The sequence below is a fragment of the Halichoerus grypus genome, chromosome 8 (assembly GCF_964656455.1).
Source record: "Halichoerus grypus chromosome 8, mHalGry1.hap1.1, whole genome shotgun sequence".
NCBI lineage: Eukaryota > Metazoa > Chordata > Mammalia > Carnivora > Phocidae > Halichoerus > Halichoerus grypus.
In genome coordinates this window covers 122,909,961-122,926,339 of record NC_135719.1, presented here as the reverse complement: position 1 = coordinate 122,926,339, position 16,379 = coordinate 122,909,961, and the positions used below count along the sequence as shown (strand labels likewise).

The window sequence follows — 16,379 nt, the reverse complement described above, 5'->3', positions numbered from 1 at the left end:
TAAAGGAGGTTTTCTTTCATTTATTTAGAATGCATCTACATGGGGGACACCTGGATGACTCAGTCAGTTAAGCGTCTGACTTGTGATCTCGGCTCCATTCTTGATCTCACAGTCGTGAGTTCAAGCCCCACGTTGGGCTCCATGCTGGATGTGAAGCCTACTTAAAAAAAAAAGAAAAAAGCATCTGCTTGGTCATTTGCCCTCAATGCCCTACAAGAGCCTAAGATAAGGACCCAGTAAGGAGGGAAGGAAGGTCTTTAACTAAGATACCCACCCCCATCCTTGCTGTCAGTCACTGAAAGGCTCTTCTTTCCTGTCTTCAAAGGGACATTAGCAAATACAAATGGATATCCTAGACTTAATTTAGGTTGCCATATATCTACCATCCCAAACACTGAAAGGAAAACCAAGCCTTCAGCACATCCTCTCTGTAGCTATGAAAAACAGATAAAATTCTAAAATTATTTTTCCATCCCTAAGATAGTGTAATAGCCAGAATAATACCCTCCTCCCCCTCAAGATGTCTGCATCCTAACTCCCAAAACCTGTGAATACGCTGCCTCACACAACAAAAAGGACTTTGCAAGTGCGAGTAAGTTAAGGATTTTGAGATGGGGAGGTTACCCTGGATTATCTGGGTGGGCTCCATGTGATCACGGGTTCCTATAAGAGGGATGCAAGAGGGGCAGAGTTAGAGAGGGAGACACGATGGCCGAAGGAGGTCAGACGGATGCAGGGTCATGAGTTGAGAAATGTGGGCAGCTTCTAGGAAAAGGAAGGAAATGGGTTTTCCCCTAGAGCCTCCAGAAGGAATACAGCCCTGCCAAATCATTTTAGACTTCTGACCTCCGGGACCGTGGAGAATAAATCTGTTTTGTTTTAAGCCCCTAATTTTATGGTAATTTGTTACAACAGCCATAGGGAACTAATACAGCAGCTGCTAAAAATGTCCCAGATAAAATGTAGTTTCTTACAAGTCAGCCACTTTATCTCAGTACACTTAACCCTGAAGAATGAAAGGAAACTTCTACTCCTCTCTCAAGCAGGGTCCCTGAACTCCAGAACTACTGAACACTGAAATAAAATGCGATGTAAAAGGGAAGGTTGAAAGGGTGAGTGGGCACCAAGAGAACACTGCAGTCATATACAAAAAGCATTATCCACGAGGGCTGCAAAGGACGAGATAGAAATGGAATGTGCCTTATTTATAGCAAAGCCTGCCTCCCCTCCCAAGTGTGTGACAGAAGAGCTGTTTTAAAGTTTTATTCTTCAAACTTGGCTGCAGAACTTGGCTGTATCTCAGAACTGTGCTTTTGTATTTAGCTTTAAAATATAAGAAGAAACCCCATGGTTAAACTGGAGGCAGAGGTGGTGCGGGCAGGAAAAATGCAGGGGGCGGGGAGTGGAAAGAGGTTGAAATGTTATTCTTATTTAGTTAGTTGCTTAAGAAAAACAAATAGAGGATAAAATAGCAAAAGGCTTGGAAAAGTTCCAAGTTGAAAATTTCTCAAGACCCAGGCGGTGAGGCTCTCCAGATAAGGGTGGTGCTGCAAAGCCAGTCAGACATTATGATGGGGATCTGGTTTCGAGGTAGAGAGGAAAGAATACTCTAGTCCTAATTATTAGAGATCCCCTCACCCTCTTCCTTTTTTTAAAATTTATTCATTAGAAAGAGAGTGCACTCAAGCATGAGTTGGGGGGGAAGGGCAGAGGGAGAGGAAGAAGCAGACTCCCCACTGAGCAGGGAGCCCAACACGGGGCTCCATCCCAGGACCCTGGGATCCTGACCTGAGCTGAAGGCAGACGCTTAACTGACTGAGCCACCCAGGCGCCCCTCTCACCCTCTTTCTTAAGTTCAATGAACATTGACAGCAACCCAGGGAAGGCCAGCCGGTACATGCAGAAACTAATACTGACCTTCTGGAAAACAATATGTATCAGGAGTCATGACATAGGTCATGCTCTCTGACCTAGAAATTCTAAATTTTGCTAGTAATAAAAGGAACTGAATAACTAAATTACAGCATATTATCTACTCAGAATATAATACAATCTTCAAAATTTATGATTATGATGATTGTGGCACAGATTAATGCTTAGGATATGGCAGGAAAACATAAAACAGTATATACACTATTATTACCCACTAGGCTAATATATATTTAATTTTTAATTTTTAAATTGAAGTATAATTAACATGTATCATATTAGTTTCAGGCATACAGTATAGTTATTCAACAATTCTATACACTTCTCAGTGCTCAATAAGTGTAGTCTTAACCCCCTTTATCTATTTTACCCATCCCCTTGCCTCCCCTCTGATAACCACCAGTTTGTTCTCTATATTTGAGTCTGTTTTGTCTGTCTCTTTTTTGTTTGTTTTGTTTCTTAAATTCTACATATGAGTGAAATCACATGGTATTTGACCTTTTTCCTTAGCGTTATACCCTCTAGGTCCATCCATGTTATTGCAAATAGCAAGATTTTATTCTTTTTTATGGCTGAAAAATATTCTATCATATGTATACACTGCACCTTCTTTATCCATTCATCCATGGATGGACACTTGGATTGCTTCCCTATCTTGGCTGTTGTAAATAATGCTACAATAAACACAGTGGTGCATATATCTTTTCAAACTAGTGTCTTCATTTTCTTTGGGTAAATACCCAGTAGAGGAATTACTGGATCATATGGTAATTCTATTTTTAATTTTTTTGAGGAACCTCCATACTGTTTTCCACAGTGGCTGCATGAATTTGCACTCCTACCAATATCACACAAGGGTTCCTTTTTCTCCACATCCTTGTCAACACTTGTTATTTCTTGGTTATGAGTCTAGCCATTCTGTCAGGTGTAAAGTGATACCTCATTGTGGTTTTAGTTTGCATTCTCCTGATTATTAGTGATGTTAATCATCTTTTCATGTGTCTGTTGGCCATCTGCACATCTTTGGAAAATGTCTATTCAGGCCCTCTGCCCATTTTTTAATCAGACTATTTGGGCGGGGGTTGTTGTGTTGTATGACTTCTACATATATTTTGGATAACAACCCCTTATCGAATATGTCCTTTGCAAATATCTTCTTCGATTCAGTCGGTTGCCTTTTGTTTTGTTGATGGTTTCCTTCATTGTGCAAAAACTTTTTATTTGGGTACAGTCCCAATAATTTAATTTTACCTTTGTTTCCCTTGCCTGAGGAGACATATCTAGAAAAATGTTTCTACAACTGTCAAAGAAATTACTGCCTATGTTTTCTTCTGGGAGTTTTATGGTTCCTGGTCTCATATTTAGGTCTGTAATCTACTTTGAGTTTATTTTTGTGTATGGTGGAAGAAAGTGGTCCAGTTTCATCTTTTGCATGTAGCTGTCCATTTTCCCAGCACCATTAACTGAACAGGCCGTCTTTCCCATTGTATATTCTTGCCTCCTTTGTCATAGATTAATTGGCCACATAATTGTGGGTTTATTTCTGGGTTCTACATTCTGTTCTATTGATCTATGTGTCTGTTTTGGTGCCATTACCATACTGTTTTGATTACTACAGCTTTATAGTTTCTTGAAATCTGGGACTTTGATACCTCCAGTTTTGTTCTTCTTTTTCAAGATCACTTTGGCTATTCAGGGTAGCCCTGAATATGATATATTATATATGTGCTAATACTATATATATATATATATATATATATATATATATATATATATATATAACTCTGAAGTTAGTCCTTGAAAAAAAAGCCCTGAATATGATATATTATATATGTGCTAATACTATATATATATATATATATATATATATATGTATGTATATATACACTACTTATATAAAATAAAAGCTGGAAGGAAATAAACCAAAATGTTAACTGTGGTCATATTCGCATGGTAGGAATATGTGAGATATTTTTTTCTATAGTTCATATATTCTTTTGAAAATGAATTATTACTTTTAAAATGGAAAACAATGAATTTTTAAAAGGAAAGAAAGAAAATCAGTCAGGAGAAAGCTCAGCATTACCAACATTTTACGAGGTGAGTTTCAGAACTAAAAATGTTTAGTGTTTTCTTGCTTCGGGTTCTCCATATGAAGAATAAGGCTATTATTACACCAGGCACACCTCCTAGATTTAGTGTAATAAAATACACTGCCTCCTAAGTACGTCTATGTTTTCTTATCACCACACCTTTACTTGCACAACTCCCACCACCTAGAATCATTTCTTGGCCTTTCCTACAGAACAAAATCCTCCCCTTTCTTAAAGATGCAATTCAAGTCATTTCTCTTGAAATTCCTTCCTCCTCTGTAAGCACACCTTGTTAACACCAACCTTCCTATAATTAACTACAAACAACTTTGAAATTTCTTTTGTTTTTTTCTATGTAATTTAATTTCTTTAAAAAAAATTACAAACTTTAGAATAATGCAAACTCAGATTCAAGTCTCATACCAGTCATTTACTCCTTCTGATCCTGTTCCCTTGCGTATAATATAGAATGACCACCAATTGCTAACAAGCCATTCTGGTGATTACATGATTCAGTGTATATGCAGTACCCAGCACAGTATCCAGTACAGAGTGGGTGGCCAATAAATCCCTATTATCTTCCTTAATCTTGCATCAGCAGGTCTGCACTGAAGAGAATACTAATGGTAGTTCTCCAGACAAAAGAAAAATGATCCTAGAATTAAGCACAGAGATGTAGAAAATAATAAAGAAATGAAAACAATAATTTTTTAGTAAATCTACACAACCATTATATTTAGCAAAGAAAACAAAAATTTTACAAAAATGGCCAAGTCCAGTAGGGTTTTTAAAGTAAAGAATATTCAATTGGACCATATGCCAGGATGTCAAGAACCATCTTCTTTTCAAGGCAATTAGTAGGTCTACCAGAACAGGGACCCAGTAACCTAACTGAGGGGTCATTCCAAATATAAATCCTATCCCCCATGATTATTTAATTCCTTTTCAACAAATATTTGATTGATTTATATCTTTTGGTGTTATTTACCAGAGGTATGAATATTCTTTTGGCGTGAATGTGTGTCTATATCTATATGTCTATCTTTGTATATTTTTTTCCATTCCCTTATTGTAATACATTTTTAGAAGTGAGAATGTGGATCAAAAGACTTGTCCATTTTCAGTTTTGATTTCCATTGGCAATCATGTTTTTTAAAAAAATAATGCTCCTATCCCACAACGACTGAAACCCTTATTTATTTTCCCTTCACAGATATCTGTAGGCTTTTAGTTTTTCTTGTTCAAAATCCTGAGAATGAGAACTTCACTCTATGGCCATTCAAGTTCTCCATAGTGCGGGAATACTGCAAAGGAGTGTCAATAGTGAGAGTAATAAATTGCCAAAATGTAAAATCTGAGACTCTTTGAAACGAAATGAGGGGGGGAGAGATGGGAAAAAATGAAATGAAGCCTTGAACACACTAAAGGCTTTCCAAATTAGAAAGCTATACTGGTGGTAACACATCATATTAAACCACACTGAGCTATTCTCGACACTAAAAATACCATCCCTTTCATCTGCGGACACTGATACCACTAGTTGGGGACTTGCCCACACTCCTGTCTCCTGCCAACCAAGATAATGTGATGGGGAGCTTTTCCTCTGGCAATTCCAATCCTAGGGGGAAAGGAAAACGGAACAATTTTTTCCTAAGGCAATAAGAAACTTTCAAAATACTTAATGAAAGGAACCTTAAAATGCAGATTGAACAATTAAATTAGTTACCCAGAATACTCTCTGAAGTTAGTCCTTGAAAAAAGAAAAGAGGGGCGCCTGGGTGGCTCAGTTGTTAAGCCTCTGCCTTCGGCTCAGGTCATGATCCCAGGGTCCTGGGATCGAGCCCCGCATCTGGCTCCCTGCTCCGCGGGAAGCCTGCTTCTCCCTCTCCCACTCCCCCTGCTTGTGTTCCCTCTCTCACTGTGTCTCTCTCTGTCAAATAAATAAATAAAATCTTTAAAAAAAAAAAAAGAAAAGAAAAGAAAAGAAAAGAAACCCTAACTGTTCAAGACCAAAAAGCATTTGTTTGAAACATACTGACTTACCTGACTTTTTAAAGTTTCGCTTGGGTTAACTTTTTTAAAAAATTTTAAAAGAAAACAAAGAAGGCTATAAAAAGAATAAATAGGTAAGGAAATGTGGGTGTCTTTATTTTAGATTATGAAAGCCCTGGCATGTTAGAGCTGAAAGTACTTTCGCGATCACCCAGCCTAGCTAACCCCTCACTTCACAAATAGCGGAACTAGCCTTGAAGCAGAAACAACGTGTGCACAGCCTGAAGTCATCTAGTGGTGCAGCCACAATCAATCAGAGCCACCCTGGCCCAGTTACACACTCCTTCCATGACACTTGACTTCTCTGCACACAAGGAGGAGAAGGGCAGGCAACGCAGCTCTACAGTTATTTGGTTCAAAATTTTGTTGGTTCCAGGAGATCTGACATTTCCCAGGTGTAACCTGATGAAAAGATAACTCCTTTGCCCTCAGATTTGCCCTCCACTTTATTGGTCACCAAACCCGGTTGGTTGTACCTCCTAAACATCTCTCGAGCACATCCTTTCATCTATGTTACCACTGCCATTGACATGGACGTCATTTTGTCCTCACCCGAATTCCTATAAAATCACCAAACCATTCTGCCCACTAATCTTACCATTTCTCTCACACCCTCTCTGCACAAGTGTTTTCTCCATACTGACCATATGACTTCCCGGCTTCAAGTTCTTTCGTGGTGACTTTCCTTATGAAGAAAAACAAGGTTTCAGTGTCTTTCCTTTGCTTTGGGGTTAATACCTGCATGAGTCACAGACTCATCAGGAAACAGATGGCACATACAAGACAATTCAAGAAAGGTTTATTTCAAAAAGGACCAAGTATAAAGAAGTGGCAGAGGATAGGAGAACCACAAGGAACACTCAGGAACCTCTGACTTGTGCGTAAACCCCTCACCTAGCAGTAGACCTAGTCACCTGCTCCTAACAGAAAGGATACAGAATGTTATGTCCAAGATTAGATTATAAACGAGTGAAACTCCCACTACCACCCCCCTTTCTGCCTCTTCTGCCTTGCTCACTCTGATAAAACAAGCTGCCTTGTTGTGAGCTATCCTGTGGAGAAACACATGTGGCAAGAAACTGAGAGTGGCTCCAGTCAACAGTTAGTGAGGAACTGAGGCCATCGCTCCCACAGCACTCGAGGAACTGAATCCAGCCACATGAGTAAGCTTGGAGTGGGCCTTTCCTCAGGTGAGCCTTCAGATGAAACTGCAATCCCAGCCAACATCTTGATTGTGGTCTTTGTGAGAGGCACTGACCCAGAGGACCCACCTAAGATTACTGACCCATGGAACCTATGACATAATCAATGTTATGCTTAAGCCAATTAACCCCATCACATTTTGGGGTAATTGGTTATACAGCAATAGAGGACTATACAAACTGGAGCCACCCTGATGTCCAAAAAAGATGAAGAGAAGAAAAGGGTATCAGGACCAGAGAACAATGATCTTCAGTCGAGGGGCATGGGCAGTGCAAGACTCTACAGAGAGGGAGCCACGGCAAGGGACGCCCTGGCTTTGCTCTTCTTCCTCCCTCCCATCTCTCCCCAGGCTTCTACTGACCAAACTTGATTCAAAGCCAGAGATCCCAAGAGCCCTGCAGATGAGTCTACTTCCTGGGGCAGAGAGCAGCACATTCCAGTAGAACGTGGATGTGCAGGTACAAAGGGAAGATATATGATGTCCTAAATCTTTGGCAGAATATGTAAGGTCTTTCGTGATCCATCCCTAATCTCCCCAGCCAACTTTATTTCTCGACCTCCATCACATATACGTGGCTCCAAGAAAACAGCCACTTGAAGTTCCCAGAACTCAGTTTATAACATCGCAACTCTGTCCCTTTCCATGTGGTAGTCCTTCTGCCTCCTACACTTATTTTCCCCCTTCTCTGCCATGTTAATTCCTATTCATCTTTCACGAATTAAGGCAGGTGCCAAATCCTCTGGTGTCTTCTATGACATCATCATCCTCTCTCTTGATATTCGTGACCTTTCTACCTCCTTCCACATTCCTCAGCTCACCTCTACCAACTGCCTCTTGCAATTGTCTAGTTACCCATCTCTGCCCCATTAGCCTACAGGTTTTGTCAGGGCACAGACTTCATCTTGCATTCCTAGCACCTGGCATGCAAATGACACTAATGCATATTTGCTGATTAAATCATTGCTAATCTTCACTGTGCCTTGGTCACCAGGATCTATAGATTCCCTGACTCTCGGTTGTGCTGGCCACTCCCACTGCCTTCCATGAATTCCAAAACAATGTCCTGTTCCCAGCTTGTTCATCAGGCTTGCCTCTTCCAGGCTAGATTTTTCCCCTTCTTGCTGCATACCACCGCCTGTGTAACTAAAATAGTGCTACATTTACTTTTTGGAAATATGCCTAAAGCAACTTCTATGCAGGACTGCAAGGGTCCTAGAACATTAGGGAAAGTGACCTTGGAGTATCAGGGCAACACAAAGGCAAGACCTGAATTCCAGCAGAGAAGGAATAAATAACTGGAAACTAACAAGTGAAGGAAGCCAGCAATGACATACAAGAACATTGGCTTTTTCTTCTTTCTCTAAGACTTCAAATTCATCCCTAACACTATGTACTACTGACAGTATCCAGTGCTACTATTTAAACACTGTTCCTGCTATCTGTCTAAGGTACAACCAGTACCACCAAAAAATACCTGGACAAACGTCTTAAATGTTACCAGTGAGCCAAAGAAACAGGTCGCCACCAAGAAAATACTTTAACTGTTGAATGTTAAATCATTACAAGTACAATTTTTCTCTTGATGCCTAACTACATCAGGTTTTATCTCAATCCAGTTTAGGTTATGTAAGACTGTTTAAAATATTTCTGGAAAAGTTTGAAAGACCCTTAATTATGTCTACAGTCTCACAACATAGTTTTGACATCAGGGAAGTTTATTAACTTCTAAATGAACTTACAGAATGAAACTGGTAAATCATTGCAGAAAAGTATGTTTACAATATTTAGTCCAATCCCCTCATTTTACAGAAGAGGAAATGAAGCCAAAGTAATATTTTATTTATTACATTGATGGGTTACTAGGTACACAGGGTTCATTTTATCATGCTTCTTTCTACTTTATGTGGACACTGAATATATTCTTTCGGTGTAAGAAATATTTTGCAGTTGGGAAGGAAGGAGGAAAAGAAAGGAGAGAGGAGGAAATCAAAATAAGAAACAGAGCTAGGAAAATGAAGTTGTTGATCCAGAGAACCAAAGCAGTAAGCGTGGGAGCTGGGGCCAGATATCCAGAGCAATCTGCTCCCTTCCTGGCATCTTCCATCACACTGTACTGCCTCATGACCCAAGTCTGGGTCAAGTTAAGTTAAGCTACAATTTTCTCTGTCCAACTACCATCTAATTGCCCAGAGTTCTACCAAATCAAATTACCAGTCAAGTTGGAAATTTCTCAAGAGACATTATTAACACCACTCAGAGAACTAAACAAAATCGGAAAGCAACCTACTTATACTCAAAAGAATTCTGAGTTTATAAAAGAAAGTAAACATTTTAGAAAATCTTTACCCAAGAAACAAGAGCACCAGCAAGCAGAAGGAAGTTTTAGCATTTACAAGTGTTCAAAGTTAACCCAAGTCAAATCTCTGAAAATAACCATGAAAAGCAAAGATTTGCTGCACAGTATTTTCATTTATTTAATTCATCCAAAGTCTGTTGAGCCCCAACAATGTGGCAGTGGTAGTCTGTGGTTGATAACATGGTGGTGGAAGGGACACCAACAGGGAGTCAGGCTACCTGGACACAATCATGGCTTCACTGGGAAACTGCTGAGTAACCTGATATAAATTACACACTCTCTCCATCCTTCAGTTTGCTCATCTAAATGAGGGTGTTACTAAAATCCCTTACTTGTAAGTCTATGACAGGAGATTGGTTCTTCTACATCTGAGAGATTTATAAATAATTATAAAATCAAAAACCCACTTCAAAACATCGACTTTCCCATTACTTTGCCATGTGTACTCTACCTGGATATTGTAAAAGATAAGTAAGTGTGTTTCAAACTCAGATTCTTCTGAGAAGAGTTTAAAACTCAGATTCCTAGGGAGCACCTGGGTGGCTCAGTCGGCTAAGTGTCTGCCTTCAGCTCAGGTCCCGATCTCAGGGTCCTGGGATTGGCCAGTGTCAGGCTCCCTGCTCAGTGGGGACTCTGCTTCTCCCTCTCCCTCTGCCCCGCCCCCCTCCCTGTTCATGCCCCCTCCCTCTCTCTCAAATAAATAAAATCTTTTTTAAAATTTTTTAAAATAAAAAATAAAATAAGACTCAGATTCCCAGGACCCAGTTCAGACCTATGAAACAAAAATATCTTGGTGAGGGGGATCCTTTGAGGATCAATATTTTTCTAAAACACCCCTAAGTGATCTGATGTTCAGCCAGGTTCAAATATCATCCCTACATTGGGCAATTCAATGACCCAGGATTTTTCAGATCCAAGAATATAAAAAAGGTTAACAGGGTCTGGGTGACTTAATGAATAATTAAGGTTTTCTCTTAAATAGATTTTTAATGTGACCAATACATTTTTCACATACACCTCCAATCCAAAATGTGAATGTGAAGGATGAAAAACTAAATTAGAAAGTCTGTTCCACTCAATAAATAAATCATGCCTTGGGAAAGTACAACTTCTCACAGTTAATGACACAGAAAACATGAAAAGAAAATGAAAAGGATTCTGAGAATGTAGGCTTAAGAAACCCACCCATCATTACTCATATGTCAGAAGGTGACCATCCTAAATGGCATTTAAAAGTCGCAACAACATCATGGACATAATCATCCCACTTATTACTCGGAAGTTTACCCGAAAGCTCCATTTCTCTAGATTTGGCTTTTTAAATGTCAGCATCTGAATCAACACAACACAGTCCAAGCAAAAACTTCACACTAAAAACATCTGACATGAGTAAGAAACAACAAACAAGAGAAAGAAAACAAAAAGGAAAGCACTATTTGCATAATTTTTAATGTAAGTTTCTGTTGTAGACCTCTAAAAAAAGGTTTGGTTTTAGAGTTTACAACCTTGAAGAAACCATTACAGAAGAGGACTTCCATAGCAAATGTTTTGAATTGACCTTGGTTTCAAGGTTTAATCTTTACTGACACCTTGAGGATAGTGTCCTGCAATATTGGTTGTATTGGTTGTAGCCAATGGCTGGTCCACAGCACTGCGAATAGAGAACTAAGTAAATAACCCATGGTTGAAACGCAACCAGGATTTAGTCAAATGAACTAGGTTTAAATGATTCCAGGTCCTAGACCCATACTAAGCAATGCCTTGTTTCTAATAGATCGAACAGATGCAATATCCCTTTTATAGCAATTAACTAATATAGCAAATAACATGAACACATGCATACCCCACACACAAATTTGTCATAAGTAAGCAAGATATATTTCCAATATAGAAACCAAATGGCTAGTAGTCATATCTCTGAAGAACTACCACAATCGACAACTTTGTATCTAAATTAAACCAAAAAAGAGTCCCCTCCTACCACCTAAAAAGTAAAAATCAAGTTCCCACAAACCTGAAGGAAGTTTTCCTTTCAACATAATACCAAACATTCTAGTAGAAATGTGTTTGGGTTGCATGACCTTTACATTTCCTACCAACCTTTAATAACCCATTGGTTTATAATCTCCTGAACAACATAAAAATAACTGAATTTAAATTTTAAAAAATTGTATTGTTTTCCTGTGTCTTAAAAAAGCAACTCACTGTATAAACATACTTTAGTCAACTTATTAATAGCACCAACATTTATACATTTTGTAATTTATTTCCCCTCCAAATGACACTGTCTTTATAAGACCTAAAGATAAAAGAAAAGGAGCATTCACTATGGACCACAACCATGCAAAGTAAGATATCAAATGCCTCATTTACTTTATCTAAATGCATCTTCATAATGGCCCCACAAGGTACTATCCTTCCTCCCACCTTTTTTTCTTCTTTTTAAAATGAAGAAACTGAAGCTCACAGAACTCAAGGTCACACCACTAGGAAGTAGTAGAGTTGCAATAATTTTAACCTAGGTGTGATTCCAAAGCTCACATTTCTATGAGCTTGGCATTAGGGTTTCCCAGCATGGGGTGGGTTAAGAAGGTAATGATGAATAAACATCTTTCTATTCTGTATGCTTCACTAATTGGTTAGCCCTGTTAATCTCTTTTTTCTTTACTACAACTTAATAGGCATCTCTGTTAGAGAAGGGTTATCTAAGCATTCTCTTACAAAGCAAAGGATTAAGAAATTTGATACTCAAAGCAAGATTAGTTTGAGTTCTCTATAAGGAAAGAGACAAATTTACCATATTGATCATCCAGAAATATCTAGTTCAACCTTGCCCATGTGATTAGCAGAGATCAAACACAGTCTTGCAGAATACACAGAACCCAGCAGACAACTCAAATATTTAGTGAAACGAATGAACATTAACTCATTTTCCTTATTAATATGTAATATAGTTAGGTTAAATTTTCACACATATGCAAGACTTAAAAAGGTGTATTAATAAGAAGCAGTTATTCCCTCAAATTCAACATGTGCACAAATAAAACTTATGTGCCATAGTTCCCTCCTATCCCTATTTGAATTAATGGCATTAATGTCTTTCTATACCCAAGGTCAAAACGCAGTCATCTTTGATTCTCTATTCCCCTTCTAATTCTATATTCATTCAGTTTCCAAGTCATTTTTACTCTTTAATCCCTTTGCTCAGTCTCACTCAATTCTGAGGGTTATTTTCCCCGCTAGATTAGTGTCCTCCTTACCTTTCTCACAGAGACAGAAATACCAATCCCCCCTCCCCCACCAGAACCTTGAATCTGCCTTCATAATAATGCATCTGGCACACTGGGGCAAGACTCATAATCCCAAAGAGATATTAATTTTACAACTCCTAGCACAAATTTTTTCATGATTAAATTGCCTATGATTCAACGTTCTAAAATCTGGCTACATCCAGACTCTTCCCAAAATCTTACCTCAATTACTCCATGTAAGTCACCTATGTCCCCAAGCTCACTGGTTCTGGTTGCTGTTCACCTTCTTCAGCTCCTTCCCTTTGCTGAACGTAATTCACCACCTGGAATGTTGTTCTTCCTTTCTGCTTTCCACATAAAACAGTCCTACTCATCCTTTAAAACGGAGTTCAAAGACCACCCCTCCGCCAGTCCACACCTGGCCTCGAGCCTGGAAGTAATCACCTACTCCTCTGATTTCATATAACACTCTATTTGCACTTCTCTTTTGGAAATTGACACTTAGATTATTACAGTTATTTGTGTACATCTTATGTCTCCTACCAACTGCAAACATCTAATACATGCATACCTCTGTATCTCCCACAGCATCTAGACCAGATCTTGTACCTACTGTGGGTTCAAAAACAATCAATTGATAAATGTCACACAAAGGCTTTTACCTCAAATGAGAATATATCTCCCTCTGCATTGCTTAGGCAAACTTTGCATTTAAAGAAAACCAAATCGGGGGCACCTGGCTGGCTCAGTCTGTAGAGCATGCAACTCTTGATCTCAGGGCTGTAAGTTCAAGCCCCACACTAGGTGAAGAGATTACTTAAAAATAAAATCTTTAAAGTAAACCAAATCGTATTTTTCAAGTATGACAAACCTAAGTTCCTTGAATTTTAGAATTAGAAAATCAGAGGATATGAGAAGAAAACGATATTCATTTATCAGTCAAGGCAGTTTAGGCAGAAAACATTTGTCAAGCTGTCAACCATCAGTCAACCCTACACAAAACACACACACACACACACACACACACACACACACACAGGCAGCACCCCTAGCATTTAACGAGAGGCCTTACTTTTCGGTAGACTATCATATTTGGAGAACTCTCCTCTGGGTCAGCGATCCCCACTGCTCTTTGATCCCCAGATCCCTGAGCCATCCCGGATATCTTCACTCACACTGCAAAAATAAATGAATAGATCGTTAAGACATGAAGATATTATATAAAGAAAGCTCTACAGTGCAAAGAAGTTAAGTATCTTTTGGCAGGTGATACAAAAATAAAACACGATGAATTTATTTCTCCTCATTAGTTTAAGCAGTATTTTAAAAAATGTTTAGGGGATAACTGGGTTCTTGTTATCCACATACATTAGTCTAATCCCAAGCAACTTATTCTTTATTTTCAGCCCAGAATCATGCACCCTAGGGGTGAGCTTATGCCAGTCCTACATAATCTTCTGAAGACAGATGAAGCCAACCATCTTGACGTTGATTTCGTCTTACCAAAGCTCACTTTCTGATTAACTCTATGCATTAAAATCTGAATAGTTTAGTCACCATACATTACATCATTAGTTTTTGATGCAGTGTTCCATGATTCATTGTTTTCATATAACACCCAGTTCTCCATGCAATACGTGCCCTGCTTAATACTGTATGGTGACTAACATAACATAAAAAAATATCTGAATATTTTATCAGGGAAATGCAAATCAAAACCACAAGGAAATACCACTTCATACCCACTAGGATGGTCATAGTAAAAAAGAAAAACCTGAAATAACAAGTGTTGGCAAGGATGTGGGGAAGTCTGAACACCTGTACCTTGTTGGTAGGAATGTAAAATGGTTCAGTCGCTATGAAAAAACAGTTTGGTGGCTCCTCAAAAGTTAAACGTAGAATTACCATATTACCTGAAAATTCAACTATACCCCAAAGAACTGAAAACAAACATTCAAACAAATACTTGAACACAAACATTCACAGCAGCACTATTCACAATTGCCAAAACATGGAAACAATTCAATGTCCATCAACTGATGAATGGACAAGCTAAATATGGTCTATCCCCACAATGGAATAAAATTCACCCAGGAAAAGTCATGAAGTATTGATACATGCTACAGTATAGATTTATCTTGAAAACATTACGCTTAATGAAAGAAGCCAGACACAAAGATCACTGCGATGGACTGAATGTTTATGTCCCCACCAAAATTCACATGTTGAAATTCTAACCCCCAGTGTGATGGTATTAGGAGGTACAGCCTTTGGGAGGTGATTAGTGCCCTTATAAAAGAGACCCCAGAGAGCTCCCTTCCACCATGTGGGGACACAGTGAGAATAAAGCCATCCATGAACCAGACACCAAATCTGCTCAAGCCTTGATCTTGGATTTCCTAGCCTCCAGAAATATGAGAAATAATAGGTCATTCCCAACCTTGCTGTTATTAACACAGTTTTCTAGGTGGGAGATAAGCCAGCCAATCTGTGATATTCTATTATAGCAGCCTGAACAGACTAACACAGTCACATACTTGTGATTCCATTTACGTGAAATATCTAGAATAGGTAAATCTATAGAGACAGGAAGCAAATTGGTAGCTACCAATAGCTGGGCGGAGGATGGAATGGGGTTACCGCTTAATGGATATGGGGTCTCCTCTGGGATAATGAAAACATTTTTGAACTAGATAGGGGTGATGGATGCAGAATGTTGTGTGAATGTGTTAAATGCCACTGAAATGTATGCTTTAAAGTAGTTAATTTTATATTATGTGAATTTAACCTCAATTAAGTAAAATGAATATTTTTAATTTGACCTTTTTAAAAAGCATGAAAAGATATCAGTGTAACAGTGACAGCATATGGAATTTTTGAGAAAAGAAGTTCAGTGCTTGGTATCACCCTATATTTGCTGTGCTACTTCGTACAAGTTAAATAACCTAGTGGGTTCTCTTTGTTAACTTCCTTTTAAAACAAAATGTTGAACGCCTGCTATGTACCCAGAACCATGCCAAGGCACCTCCCTCTACATTGCTCTCATCAGCAAGATGTGAATTCCACGGAGTACTCACAGGGACGGGTCCGATAAACTGAGTATAAACGTATCATATAAAGCCAAAGAAGTCCTATACAAATGTTACCACTAAGCTAAGAGCCTGCCTGGGCTATTTGCACAAAATTCATAGGCTTTTCAACAAGGAAACTTTTATAAATACCATACTTGACAGAAAAGGCCATTTCAATTCAAAATAAAAACTCAGGAAAGATTTTATTGTAAAATAAGTTGGTACCAAAGGTCATTCCATAAAAGCCAATTTGGGTGGGAGATGGGCAAGAGACAGGAATTTGTCATTTGTGCTAAGAATTTAAATGCCCACAGTATACCATTTGAATGTTGCTTGCTTTTCTTCATCATTTGTGAATTAAGATGCGTTTTAAAAGTCAGATTACATGAAGAGATAAAGAACATCATTCTCTTATCTCCACTC

General features: G+C 38.6%; 1 protein-coding gene across 11 annotated transcripts in view; it reads right to left on the bottom strand.

The window, feature by feature from the left end:
• The window catches only part of RGS6 (regulator of G protein signaling 6), a 542,298-nt gene that overhangs the window by 503,694 nt on the left and 22,225 nt on the right, over nucleotides 1-16,379 (bottom strand). For all 11 annotated transcript variants that reach the window (XM_036098106.2, XM_036098455.2, XM_036098029.2 and 8 more), the window contains exon 2: nucleotides 13,958-14,061. In XM_036098106.2, coding sequence (XP_035953999.1) covers nucleotides 13,958-14,041 — 84 coding nt within the window. In that variant the 5' untranslated portion in view covers nucleotides 14,042-14,061. The remainder of the gene's footprint in view (nucleotides 1-13,957; nucleotides 14,062-16,379) is intronic.